Here is a 12,770-nt window from a genome sequence, read left to right on the forward strand (position 1 = left end):
TTGTGTTTCTTCTTGTGTTAAAAATCTTCCAAAATCAACTAACTCTTTCAAAGCATTAATATTAATATCATTTCATTTTATTTTTTTAAAGATTTTATTTATTCATGACACACACAGAGGCAGAAACATAGGCAGAGGGAGAAGCAATCTCCCCATAGGGAGCCCGATGTGGGACTCGATCCCCGGACCCCGGGATCACATCCTGAGCCGAAGGCAGATGCTCAACCACTAAGCCATTCAGGCATCCCAGTATCATTTCACTCTAAAAACCTAGTGAAACATTAGATATACTTGAAAATACTTATTTGCTCAAGGAAAATAATCATTTTCACTGAACTAGAAAAAGGAAAAGTCAGCTTGCTGATCCATAGGCAAAGATTGTAAATTTTCGACCCCAACTCTATTCTGAGGATCTGCTAGGTCTTCAAAATCTTTTGTTGTTAAATAAAATGCTACTACTCCACTGCAATACTCAATGACTTAACACCCTGAAAAACAGTGTCACTTCACATCATCTAGAAGGGTACACAGTCTTATGATATTTAAGGTTCTCTACAATTATTTAAGTACTCCTAAAAGTTTTTCACTTAACTTTAACAAAGTGAATCCACTTGCAGTATCCATGAAACAGCTTACCTCTTCCAGAAAAGGAGGGATACATTCATTTGTTTTTTTAAGAAGAACATAAACTTAGGATGCCATACCAGGTACATTTTTCTCGTCAGTGATATGTTCCAATAATTTCCTGGAGGGTGTTCTCACTTTCACATAAGCCGTGTAGTGACCTCCTCTCATTGAGCCACTATGTTCCACTATGCCGTAGAGACCATAGAGAACTTTATCTCCCACACTTACATTCTTTTAGACAAAGAAAAAAAATGAGATTAGTAATATATAGTGAAATAAAAAGGAAAATTAAGTCAAATCTATGTCCTGCTTAAACTAAGAAAAATGCAGTTAAAACTTCCCTGAGATGTGTTTGCACATGTATTAGATGGGCAAAATGCAAAAGCCTGACAGCATTTTCTGTTGGCTGGGCTATAGGGAAACAAGTACTCACACACATTGCATGTGGGAACGTACAGCCCCTATGCAGAGGTATTTCATGTTATCTAGCTAAATTACACAGGTATTACTCTTGGATTTATCAATCCTATTTGTAGGATTCTATCTTACAGGCATATGAGCAAACTGTAAAAAGACATACTATTTATTATTTTGGCTACTAAATGCAGGAATATTTGTAATACTAAAAACTGGCAACATGGGAACGTAATGTATAGTACAGGGAATACAGTTAATAATACTGTAACAACTTTGCATGGTGACAGATGGTAGCTAGCTTTATTGTGATCACTTTGTAAAGTATATAAATGTTAGATCATATATTGTATACCTGAGAAGAATATATTGTATGTCAACTACACTTTAATTAAAAATAAACTGGAATAAACCCAGATAAATTGGTCATTAAATTGGGGACTGGTTGAATAAATTATGATGCACTGAGTTATGTACTTGAAAAAGAGAGTGCCAGACTATCTCAAAATACTGTTATGAAATAATCTCCATGCTATAATGTTAAGGGTAAGGTAGAAAAAAGGATATATATTGTAAGCTGTGATTATTTAAGAGTGAAGATGCACGTACACACACACACACACACACATATATATATATATACACACACACACACACACAAATATATGTGCTTATATTTTTAAAAATTACAGAGGAATAAAACAATTTTTAGATAGTTATATATAAAGAGAAGGAAGAAACAGGTGGAATGGACATGGAGACAAGCTATCCTTATTTGAATTTACCTTGTTTTATACATTTGATTTTGGAACTATGTAAATATTTTATGTATTTTGTAAAATTTGAAAAATTTAAGTTTAAATTTAAAAAGCAATCCCTAAAATGAAAATTTAAAAATTAAAACAGATGACTAATTTATTCTAGTTGGTAGCATAATTGTTCAGAGAGAAACCACTATGGTCACATCAAAAGAACCCAGAAGCCAGCTGGAAGTGGCTTTCAGTAGCCAAACATGGATCCACATTACACTAATATATTAGACCATAAATAAAAAGTACAGTAAGTTGAAACATATTTAATGTATTCCAATCCATGAATTAGTAATGCTAAATTAATTGATCATAGTTTAAGGATGCTAATGAATTAATTCATTATTCTGAAACTGGTTTAAAGGGGGGCAGGAGGATCCCTGGGTGGCGCAGCGGTTTAGCGCCTGCCTTTGGCCCAGGGCGCGATCCTGGAGACCCGGGATCGAATCCCACGTCGGGCTCCTGGTGCATGGAGCCTGCTTCTCCCTCTGCCTGTGTCTCTGCCTCTCTCTCTCTCTCTCTCTCTCCCCCCCTCCTCTCTCTCTCCCCGTGTGACGATCATAAATAAATAAAAATTTAAAAAAAAAAGGGGGGGGGCAGGGAAAGAATTGAATATTTATCTAGCCTTTTCTATAAAAACTATAAGATAACTGAATAGATTAAAGGAATTTCTCTTTATAGAAATGCTCCAGCTAATAAATGAAGGAGTAACAATTAAAATATCACCATTCTGTAATTCTTAATGAACTCATGGATCTAGCATTTGAACAGCACTGGTTGCTGGTATCATAGAAAGATAAGTGGCATAAGTACTACCTGATAAAAAAAAACAGAACACGCCCTATAAATAGCCTTAGCAAAAGGGAAAAAAGAGCATCAAACCTGAATCTGTTCAAACGTCTTAAGAGCCAACTATCTAGTTGTAGGAAATAAAGAGGACAGGGGAGGAATCATCAAAATCTAAACCATGGAAACTACCAGAAAGAGGACTCCATTTCTTAAAAAAATAACTTGCAAGAGAGAGAAGGGGAGAGCGATGGGAGAGGGGAACTATACATTAAAAAAGACTAAAATACATTATCCAATCATGTGTAACCCTTACTTGGATACTAATTCATTTTTAAAATTTCATAAGACAACTAGAAATAGATACATCAGATGATATGAAGGAATTAGTGTTAACTTTTTTTTTTTAGTGTGAAAGTGGTATTGTCGTTATGTTCTTACAAAGGAGGAGGGAGTGATTTTTATCTTTTATAGATACATAGTAAAATATTTATGAATGAAACAATGCCTGATATGGGAAAATAGTAAGGAAAATAATATGGGAAAGTAGTAGGTGTATGGATACAGTAGGACTGGCCATGTGTCTAAGGTTTTAGAGCTAGGTGATGGATGCTATATAGGTTCGCTGCACTGTTCTGTCTACTTTTGTGTATGTTGGTAATTCTCCATAAATAGTACCTTTTAAAAATGTGTTTTTATAAATTTAAAAACTTGTTAAATTTCAATTTAATTTCAGCTTGTTAAATTTCATTTTGTTTACCACATTATCACGTTCTATGAATACTGAGTGTTAATTGATAGATGGTGCTGGTACTCTACAGCAAATAAATTGGATTCACCAAATAATTGCTTTTAAGATATGTCTGTTTTGACGAATCAATGTATTGAAAATATTAAGGTCAGTAAGCATTCCATTACATACCACAACCTAGACTGCTAACCAATAATCATGAACAGAACAATATGTGACCCCATTCATAACATTTGGTTCCCTCAAGGAAGGCAAAGTCATTGCTCTCACCTACACAGTTCTTCCATGTAAATACAGCAATTATAAACCAGCCTGCTTTCTATACCTAATTATCAAAGTATTATAAATTTTATTTTTTTAAAAAGACTATTTATTCATTCAAGAGAGACACAGAATGAGAGAGAGAGAGAGGCACAGACAGAGGCAGAGGGAGAAGCAGGCTCCATGCAGGGAGCCTGATGTGGGACTCGATCCCAGGTCTCCAGGATCACACCCTGAGCGGAAGGCAAACGTTCAACCACTGAGCCACCCAGGCATTCCATAAAGTATTACCAATTTTAAAGTATCATACTCAGAGCAGCCCCGATGGCTCAGCGGTTTAGCGCCACCTTCAGTCAAGGGCGTGATCCTGGAGACCGGGGATGGAGTCCAATGTTGGGCTCCCTGCATGGAGCCTGCTTCTCCCTCTGCCTGTGTCTCTGCCTCTCTCTTTCTCTTTGTGTCTCTATGAATAAATAAATAAAATCTTTTTTTAAAAAAGTATCATACTCAGCTCACAAGTACGCTATTTTCAGCAGTATACATGAAATGTAATGAAAAACAATGCATGAGTATATTGACTCACAAAAGAGAATGAACTCCACAAATGCTAAAACTGTTGTCCATTAAGCCACGTCATTCACAAGGAACAGAGAGGGCACAAAATCTGCTTGCTTCCCTCAGCAACTCTCTGCTACCAGTAGCACTGACAAGCAGCATTATCTTCCTGACCACCGTGCCTCATGGTTTACACAGCTGTTCAACTTTCCCTCATTCTGTCTCTCAAAGGACAAAAGTCATATTCACTGTGTTAAGTTCCACGTTACAGATTTAACTTCACTAACTATAAAATTCCCTTTCAGGGACACCTGGGTGGCTCAGCGGTTTAGAGCCTGCCTTTGGCTCAGGGCGTAATCCTGGGGTCCCAGGATTGAGTCCCACATTGGGCTCCTGCATGGAGCCTGCTTCTCCCTCTGCCTCTCTGTGTCTCTCATGAATAAATAAATAAATTATTTTTTTTTAAATTCCCTTTCAGAGAAGCTTAATGGAAGGAAGGAAAGGGGAAGGGAAGGAAAGGGGAAGGGAAGGGGAAAGGAAGGGGAAAGGAAGGGGAAAGGAAGGGGAAGGGAAGGGGAAGGTTAAGGGGAAGGGAAAGGAAGGGAAGGGAAGGGAAGGGAAGGAAAATAAAAAGAAAAAAAGGAAGGAAAGGCCTAATACTTTTTAAGCATATTATTTACAAGTCAATTAAACATCTTAATAATGTACTAACCTTACAAGTAGCAGAACAGAACGGTGCTAAATCAAGGATAAGTGGAAAATCTACATGTCTGTTTACTTTTCGAAGACTCAAGCCAGCCTTAAAAAGACCAAAAAACAATTTTTAATGCAACAAACTATTCATCTAAATCATTGTGTTTATTAATAAATCCAAAAGAGGAATCTCAGTAGTTTTTAAAATAGCTATAAAAAAATGACTAATGAATAATCGAAAACTGATATATAAGTTCAAGACTATTCATTAGTCTGTGCGTGAATTATTTCTGTAAGTTCCTAAATTGAGATGCAAGTGCCAAATATAAAATAACTGTGGCACATCATGAAATTAGCTTCTCAGATGTGACACAACCCTGTCTTGTTCACACAACATGTACACCCTTCACTAGGCATTCTTAGGTAATGAGACACGATATATCTGCTTCTGCCCTCCACGGCCATTTCACTTCCACTGAGTTTCCACATTCTTGGCTAGAGAAAAATCAAGAATTTAGTTTAATTTTTCTGTGGCTATGGATGGAGGTATGTAGAGAAAAATCTCTTCCCTCCTGTGGCCCACCTGAAATGTTGCAGATATATAATCAAAGCTCCTAATCTTTTCCCTTGAGAGTTCATGGGTTTTATATGTAGGCAACCTTCCTCCCAGAGGTCAGGTTAATATTAATATTCATTTAAGTTTTCTTCTAGTCTTTTGATGATTTGTTTTATATGATTAAAATATTTATCTGGAAATACTATTGATACATGGTATACAGAGAAGCTTTACATTTTTTATTTCAGTTCTTTTTCTTAAATTCTTTAATGAGTGATCTACCCCTTGGGGCACCTGGCTGGCTCAGTTAGAAGAGCAAGGGACTCTTGATCTTGGGGTTGATCCTGGAGTTGTGAGTTTGAGCCCCACATTGGGTGTGGAGATTACTTAAACTAAAAACCAATTAATCTACCCCTTCCCAACTGATTTGAGATTCTTCCTTTATCATAACAAAAGAGCTTTAAATAATACGCATGTTTTATTTATTGACAATCTTGACCATACTGTTTTAACTACTATGATTTTATTTTTAAACTGGTGTCAAAGAAAATCACCCATTCTAACTTTTTCCAAAATGTTTTAGTATTTTACTTCTTTATTCTTTCAGAGAAACTATAAAATCATTACATCAAATTTGAAGAAAAAAAAAAAAGACAAGGCATTGGATTAACACTAAAAATACAGGGAAAACCTGACACATGAAAAACATATAGGTTCCCTTCTCACCATAGAGAACCTACATTTGCATTATGCAGCCCTTTTTGTATTCGTCCAAGCCAGCCATGCCCAACCCACTTAGCCTTACCCACTGGGATCATGAGAGCTCAGAAACCTATGTGCACTTTGCTATTTCCCTGCTTCTAAGGATTCTTAATTTTATTTTTCATTCTCCCATACACACACACACACACACACACACACACACACACACACAACTTAGGTCCCTACCACCTAAATCATCAAATAACAGTATTATGAATTAAGCGATATTAATTAGAAAAGTAAACTATTATGGCTGAAAAAGCAGTAAATAAATCCCAAATGACAATTTTTTACATTAAAAAAATTACTGTCTAATCCTTGACGGCATTTTACAAGATGTAGGGCTCTGCAAAACATATGATTACATTACTATAGTGCTACTAAAGGGACTTTTTACCTGATGGAATCTTTTAAGATGGAGAATTAGGATAGCTGGAACAGCAGAAATGAGCAATTGCTTCCTGGCATTAGTATAAACGAATTCGGCTTTCTTTTCTGAATAAAATATAATAATTTGCTTTAAAATTTCATTTTATACATTATATACCACATAACATAGTTACCATTTATAAAGAAACATCATACCATAGTATTGAATAAATTTTAGCATTGAATGTTAAAAAAGAAATTAGACTCTGGTTACAGGGGTGCCTCTATACTCCATTCCAAAACTCCACTGAAATGGAAGAGGTTTTTTTTTTTTTGTTTTTTTTTTTAAAGCACACACAAGGACAAAGAATAGGGGAGGTGACACTTGCAACAAAATTTTGGGAGCTGGGAAGCAGATGGACTATCGTGACTTATGTCAATTCCCTCTAGCTAGAGACCACCAAAAACACCCTTGGAGTTGAAAAAATTGGGTCATTACTCATCGTAGTGAAAGGAGATCACGTATCATGCATGGGACTGCAGGGCATTTCAGTAAGAGGCTGTTAGAAAGTACTTGGGATGGGATTTGAATATGGTCAACAGCGTATTTAATTTGGATCAATGTAAGGTGGTATTTCTTCCTTCTCTCATCTAGATAGTTCTTTAACTACTAGTGTATTAAGCATAGTGTATTAAACACATCTTTATTCTGATACTTTGACACCTGGGGCCTTGCTAATATTATAGGGAAGGCTTCTGGCAGAACTAGCAAACTCCTGGATATAATAAACGATATAAATGTACCTTTCATATGCAAACCAACCAATCCAAAGTCCATACTCAATGCCCTCCATTATTGGGTTCTGATACTCTAGACCACCATCCACCTGCCCAAATCCCAATAGGGCCTGGAACACACAACTGAGACCACCCACAATGCCCCAGACCCTACTGAATTTATTCAACACCAGTCAATGGATCCTAAAACTTGTTGATTCCAATTCCTTCCCCTGAAACCACAACAAAGGCTCTTGTCCATGTCTCCTCACTCTTCTGCCTCCTGACCAACCCTGGTGCTTCCCCATGTGGCCCTGCATGGCATGGCTTGGGGTGCTCCCTCCTCTTCTGAGCTGTACGTAACAAACTATCTTTTCGGGAGCAACTGTCTCCTGGTCTGTTGGCCTCACCATAACTGAATAATCATAAAGCCCGCTTTTGGAAACAGCCAGTCACTAAGAATTGGAGCATTCTCTCCATATCAAGGCTAGAGATGCAGTAGGGAAATTTCTTCTGGAAAAAAGATTTCAGATAGCTAGTCCCCCTGACATACGATTCTGTGGATTTGCAGTTTTCAAGGCCGAGGTGGGGACTTCCTGTTCAATTTACTTCACCAAGCATCTATTTAAGAAGTCCAGGTACTGTCTTCAGGACTGAGGTGCAACTATGAAAAAGATAATCCCTGCCTCCCAACAGCTAAAGGGTGGAGACAAGGTTCTTGGGTTCCCCTCTTTGGGATCTACAACCCACTGGTCACTGACTAACGGACACCCCACAAATACTAAAAACCTAAATACTAAGCAGCCTGGGTGGCTCAGCAGTTTAGCGCCACCTTTGGCCTAGGGCGCGATCCTGGAGTCCCAGGATCGAGTCCCATGTCAGGCTCCCTGCATGGGGCCTGCTTCTCCCTCTGCCTCTCTCTCTCTCTGTGTGTGTCTCATGGATAAATAAATAAAAATCTTAAAAAAAAAAAAAAAAACAACTAAATATTCTCACCTGCACAACTGGCTGCCTCGTGGTGCCTCTGTTTCTTTGCAGTGCAATTCTCACACAGAAGCTTGTTATTCCCCATCAGCAGTTCCATAGAGGTAAACTGGTAGAGGCAGGACTGGACGGAGCATTCTCTGGAGGCGGTCACGTAGCTGTGAGAAAGGGTCTGGAAAGCATCCTGGGGGCCGGGAGCCAACAGGTGCGCCTCCTCCGAACACGAAAGGTCCGGAGCATCCGGGCGCTGGTCTTCTCTCCGGGAAGCTCTGTGTCCGGTGACAGCGCAGCTCAAGTGAAGTTCCGAGAGGGCCTCGGCCGCGCGCGCAGCCGCCTGGCTAGTCCGGGGCGCGGCGGGGCGCCCTCCCGCGCTGGCGCTCCCGCGGGGTCCGCGGCCCGGCAGCAGCCCGGCGCGCTCGGGGCTCGAGCTCGGGTCCGAGGCCTCGCTGTCCGCGTCCGCGTCCGCGCTCGCGCTCGCGCTGCTGTCCCCGGCGCCGGCCTCTCCGCCGCTGGCCTCGGGGCTCTCGGCGCCCTCGGGCTTCCCGCCGGCGACAGCGGCTCTGGGCCTGCCCCGGGCGAGTTGACTCTGCAAGGGGACAGTGTTCTCAGAGAGAAGGACCTTGGGGCCTTACTGGAAAAGAATGCCAGGAAGGCTCATTTACACGTCCCACAACTGTTTTTTCCAGTGCCTCTGAAATCCTAAACTACGATCATTAAGACATAGAGTAACAAATAGTTCTAATTTAAAATTAATCTTTAGGGACGCTTGGGTGGCTCAGAGGTTGAGCATCTATCTGCCTTTGGCCCGGTGTGACCGTGGAGTCCTGGGATCGAGTCCCACGTCCGGCTCCCTGCATGGAGCCTGCTTCTCCCTCTGCCTGTGTCTCTCTCTCTCTCTCTCTCTCTCTCTCTCTGTCTCTCATGAATAAAGAAAGAAAGAAAGAAAGAAAGAAAGAAAGAAAGAAAGAAAGAAAGAAAGAAAGAAAGAAAGAAAGAAAGAAAGAAAGAAAGAAAACTGAGCATGCTAACAGAAAAAGCTAAATCTGATAATGTATCAAGTTGCCTACAAATCACATTAAAAAAGTTTTTAAAAAGCGAAGCGCAAATTTAGATTGGTTTCTTTAAGTTTTTATAAGATAATTCAACAACCAGTTGTGTCCTTAGTGAAACAATGGGTCTAGACAATGGTCATCAGTGACTGGTGACATCAAAGATTAGACATCAAACGTTATGTGCATCTCCTTGATGGCAGTATACACAGCCAGTTAAAAGTTTTCTTGCCATAAGGCGCTGATTCTTTTTTTTTTTTTTATAATTTTTTTAAAGGTTTTATTTATTTATTCATGAGAGACATGGAGAGAGAGGCAGAGACATAGGCAGAGGGAGAAGCAGGCTCCACGCAGGGAGCCGGATATGAGACTTGATCCCAGGATCCTGGGATCACACCCTGAGCCAAAGGCAGATGCTCAACCACTGAGCATCCCTAAGAATTTTTTTTTTAAGATTTTATTTATTTATTCATGAGAGACACACAGAGAGAGAGAGGAGAGACAGAGGCAGAGAAAGAAGCAGGCTCCATGCAGGGAGCCCAATGTGGGACTCATCCCGGGTCTCCAGGACCACACCCTCAGCCGAAGGCAGGCACTAAACCCCTGAGCCATTCAGGGATCCCCAGGGTGCTGATTCTTGATTGTAGCTCAGGTCATGATCTCAGGGTTAGAGATGGAGCCCTATTGTCAGGCTTCACACTGGGCATCCAGCCTGCTTAAGATTCTCTTCTTTTCCTTCTGTCCCACCCCCACCCTAAAAAAAATATAAAGTTTTAAATAAATGTTTTCTTTCCAAAAGTCAAATAAATAATAGAACTTGAACCTAATTAAAATTGCTTTTAGACAGAACTGCCTTAGAGAGGAAATAAAGGAAACAAAGAAACCTGTAAATACCATGGAAATGCAATAGCAAAATAAACTACTGTTGAATGTGGGAAAGTGAAAAATTACTGAAAAAAAAAAAAAATGACCTGATTCTTCAACAAATACATTACAAGGCAGGGGAGAAAGGGAAGGGGAAATCTGTAGATTGAAAGAGATCTAAGAAACATGCTATTAAGAGATGGCAATCAACTGCCACCTATGGATCTTTTTTAGATCCTAAATTCAAGTACACCTTAAAAAGCAAAAACAAAAAAGGTGTTTATGAGACAACTATAGAAATTTAATTACTGGATGTTGGCACTATTAAAAAGTCATTAATATTTTTAGGTATGATATGTTCTATGGTTATATCTTTAAAAATAGTATTTATCTTTTATATTAGAATCATTTCAAAATAATCTGAAATGGAGAGAAGGAGAATGTGGGATAGATATAGACAAAATATGATTAGTCATGATCTGATAACTGTGAATCTGAGAAAAAGGTACATGAGAGGTTATTATATACTGTCTTCTCTATTTTTGTATATTTTTGAAACTTTTCTTATTAAAAAGTTTAAGAAAACAGATGTCTCACAAATGCATATAAATCTTACCTTATCTTTAGATGAAGACTGGGTGGCTCTGGGTTGATGAGTAGTTTCTATGGTAACAGTGTCACCGTACTGACCATCATCTGTCACTTGCAAACTTCTACATTTACTCATTCTTCCCAAAAGTACAGGTTTTGAAACCTATGTAGATGACATGCATATAACACAAAACTTCTTTAGGAAATAAATTCTGGATATCATCTACTTTTTAAAATTTCTAACTCATTTTCCTTAACATTAATTCTCAGGCTATAAAACATAATGGTTTGAAATCCCTGAGTAAGAACCATATCATAACTCATGCACATATACACAATCCCCAGTATCAAATATACTATATGAACGCCAGTATTATATATAAAAATGACTCTCAGATAATGCGGTAAATGCTCAACAAATGTCTAAATATATGAATGAATAAATGCTCTTCACAAAAGACTCATTATTAAGCTTTTTTTCTCCTTACCCTTTCTTCTATTATAGGAAGTGAAATATCAATAAAAGGATCATTCACTGAAGAGATCTTAAAAAGAAAACATATTGAGAAAATCAGTTAGAATTCTAATATATACAAAGTAGTCCCGTAAAATCTTAAAGAAATCAAACTTCCCAGGCAACTTAGAATTTCAAGTTAAAAAACATCCCTGGAACAAATAGTGATTTTAACTTGGTACAGCAGCACATATTGTTAATCAAAACAGGATATCTCAAAACCTCAACATATGCAACCCAGTTGAATTTCATAATATTGCTAATATGACTAACTTATAATACTTAAAGTAACTTAAAATAAAATGTTTAATAAAAATGATTAAAAATATAAACCTATTTTTGGTGAAATTGTGTCAGAACATAAATCAAATAGAAACATTAAAAACAATTTTTTTAAAAAGCTGTGAAGAAAAAAGCCAGAGAGCTTGACTGTGTTTTGTAGATTCTTTCAGGTTAATTCTGCTTAAAAAGATTCTCTCTAGCTTGTGAGAGAGAAATCAACTTCTATGTTGAATATACTAGAAACTTAATATGATGTTGACAAGTGCTGTGCTTTAACATGACAAGCTAGAAGAAAATGTAACATATGATCCTCGTTTTATAAGACTAGAGAGAAAAGAAAGGTACTCTATAATCTGGGACAGGAAAATGCACATAAAGACTATTCATTTTATGATCAAAATCTAACAAAAGTTGATGCCTATCATACTCTAAGCCATATACTTTCAGAAATATTCTTTACCAAGTCATTGAAAACCTATAAAAATGTTTATATATTTTAAGTTGTTAAAGTACGGATGTCATTCAAAATAAAAATGATCATTTAATTCAAAGGTGTGTGTGCTTTCAAAAAACTTCTAGTTTTACAGAACTTACATCAAGTTATGTAAGTGTAAACTTTAAATAAAATATGGTAGATCACCCTAAGTTATGTTACCACATTAAGTTATTTCTATCAGAATCACATTTTAGGGCAATGCATAGTTATATAACATAGTTACTCCCTTCCCAGAAGTTTCTCTTGCATTTCAATCCAAACAAGTAGCTAACACATTCCTCCAGCAGAACTTCACAGGTTTGTTAAGAGGAAAAATAACATTTAAAAAAGTTATAAATTATGTTTCTTCTCTGAAAGATATACTCTAACGACATTCAAAAACTATTATGTAGTTATCTGTCACAAATAAAAACAAATGCTGATGATTATATGTGAAAGAAAATAAAAATGATATGACTGTAATCTATTCCGTGTTGAAGTGAATTCCAAAGCACCTACATTTGCACATTCTTCACACATGACTGTGCTAGTTAATTCACCAATAAAGATCCGATCTATGAAGTTCATTTTCACACCTTCTCTTCCATACGCTGTAAAAATAATACTTTTTAATGCAAAAAATATGTCAGC

General features: G+C 37.7%; 1 protein-coding gene across 2 annotated transcripts in view; it reads right to left on the reverse strand.

Moving 5' to 3' along the window:
* The window catches only part of USP45 (ubiquitin specific peptidase 45), a 73,107-nt gene that overhangs the window by 4,069 nt on the left and 56,268 nt on the right, over positions 1 to 12,770 (reverse strand). Inside the window, exons 11-17 of one of the 2 annotated variants that reach the window (XM_072737892.1) lie at positions 12,639 to 12,730; positions 11,337 to 11,393; positions 10,874 to 11,011; positions 8,357 to 8,930; positions 6,612 to 6,709; positions 4,916 to 5,002; positions 705 to 858 (exon numbers count right to left, since the gene is read on the reverse strand). In XM_072737892.1, the coding sequence (XP_072593993.1) occupies positions 705 to 858; positions 4,916 to 5,002; positions 6,612 to 6,709; positions 8,357 to 8,930; positions 10,874 to 11,011; positions 11,337 to 11,393; positions 12,639 to 12,730 (1,200 nt within the window). The remainder of the gene's footprint in view (positions 1 to 704; positions 859 to 4,915; positions 5,003 to 6,611; positions 6,710 to 8,356; positions 8,931 to 10,873; positions 11,012 to 11,336; positions 11,394 to 12,638; positions 12,731 to 12,770) is intronic. The other variant, XM_072737901.1, reaches the window with a different exon arrangement.

Source organism: Vulpes vulpes, chromosome 1, assembly GCF_048418805.1.
Source record: "Vulpes vulpes isolate BD-2025 chromosome 1, VulVul3, whole genome shotgun sequence".
In the NCBI taxonomy this organism is placed as follows: Eukaryota; Metazoa; Chordata; class Mammalia; order Carnivora; family Canidae; genus Vulpes; species Vulpes vulpes.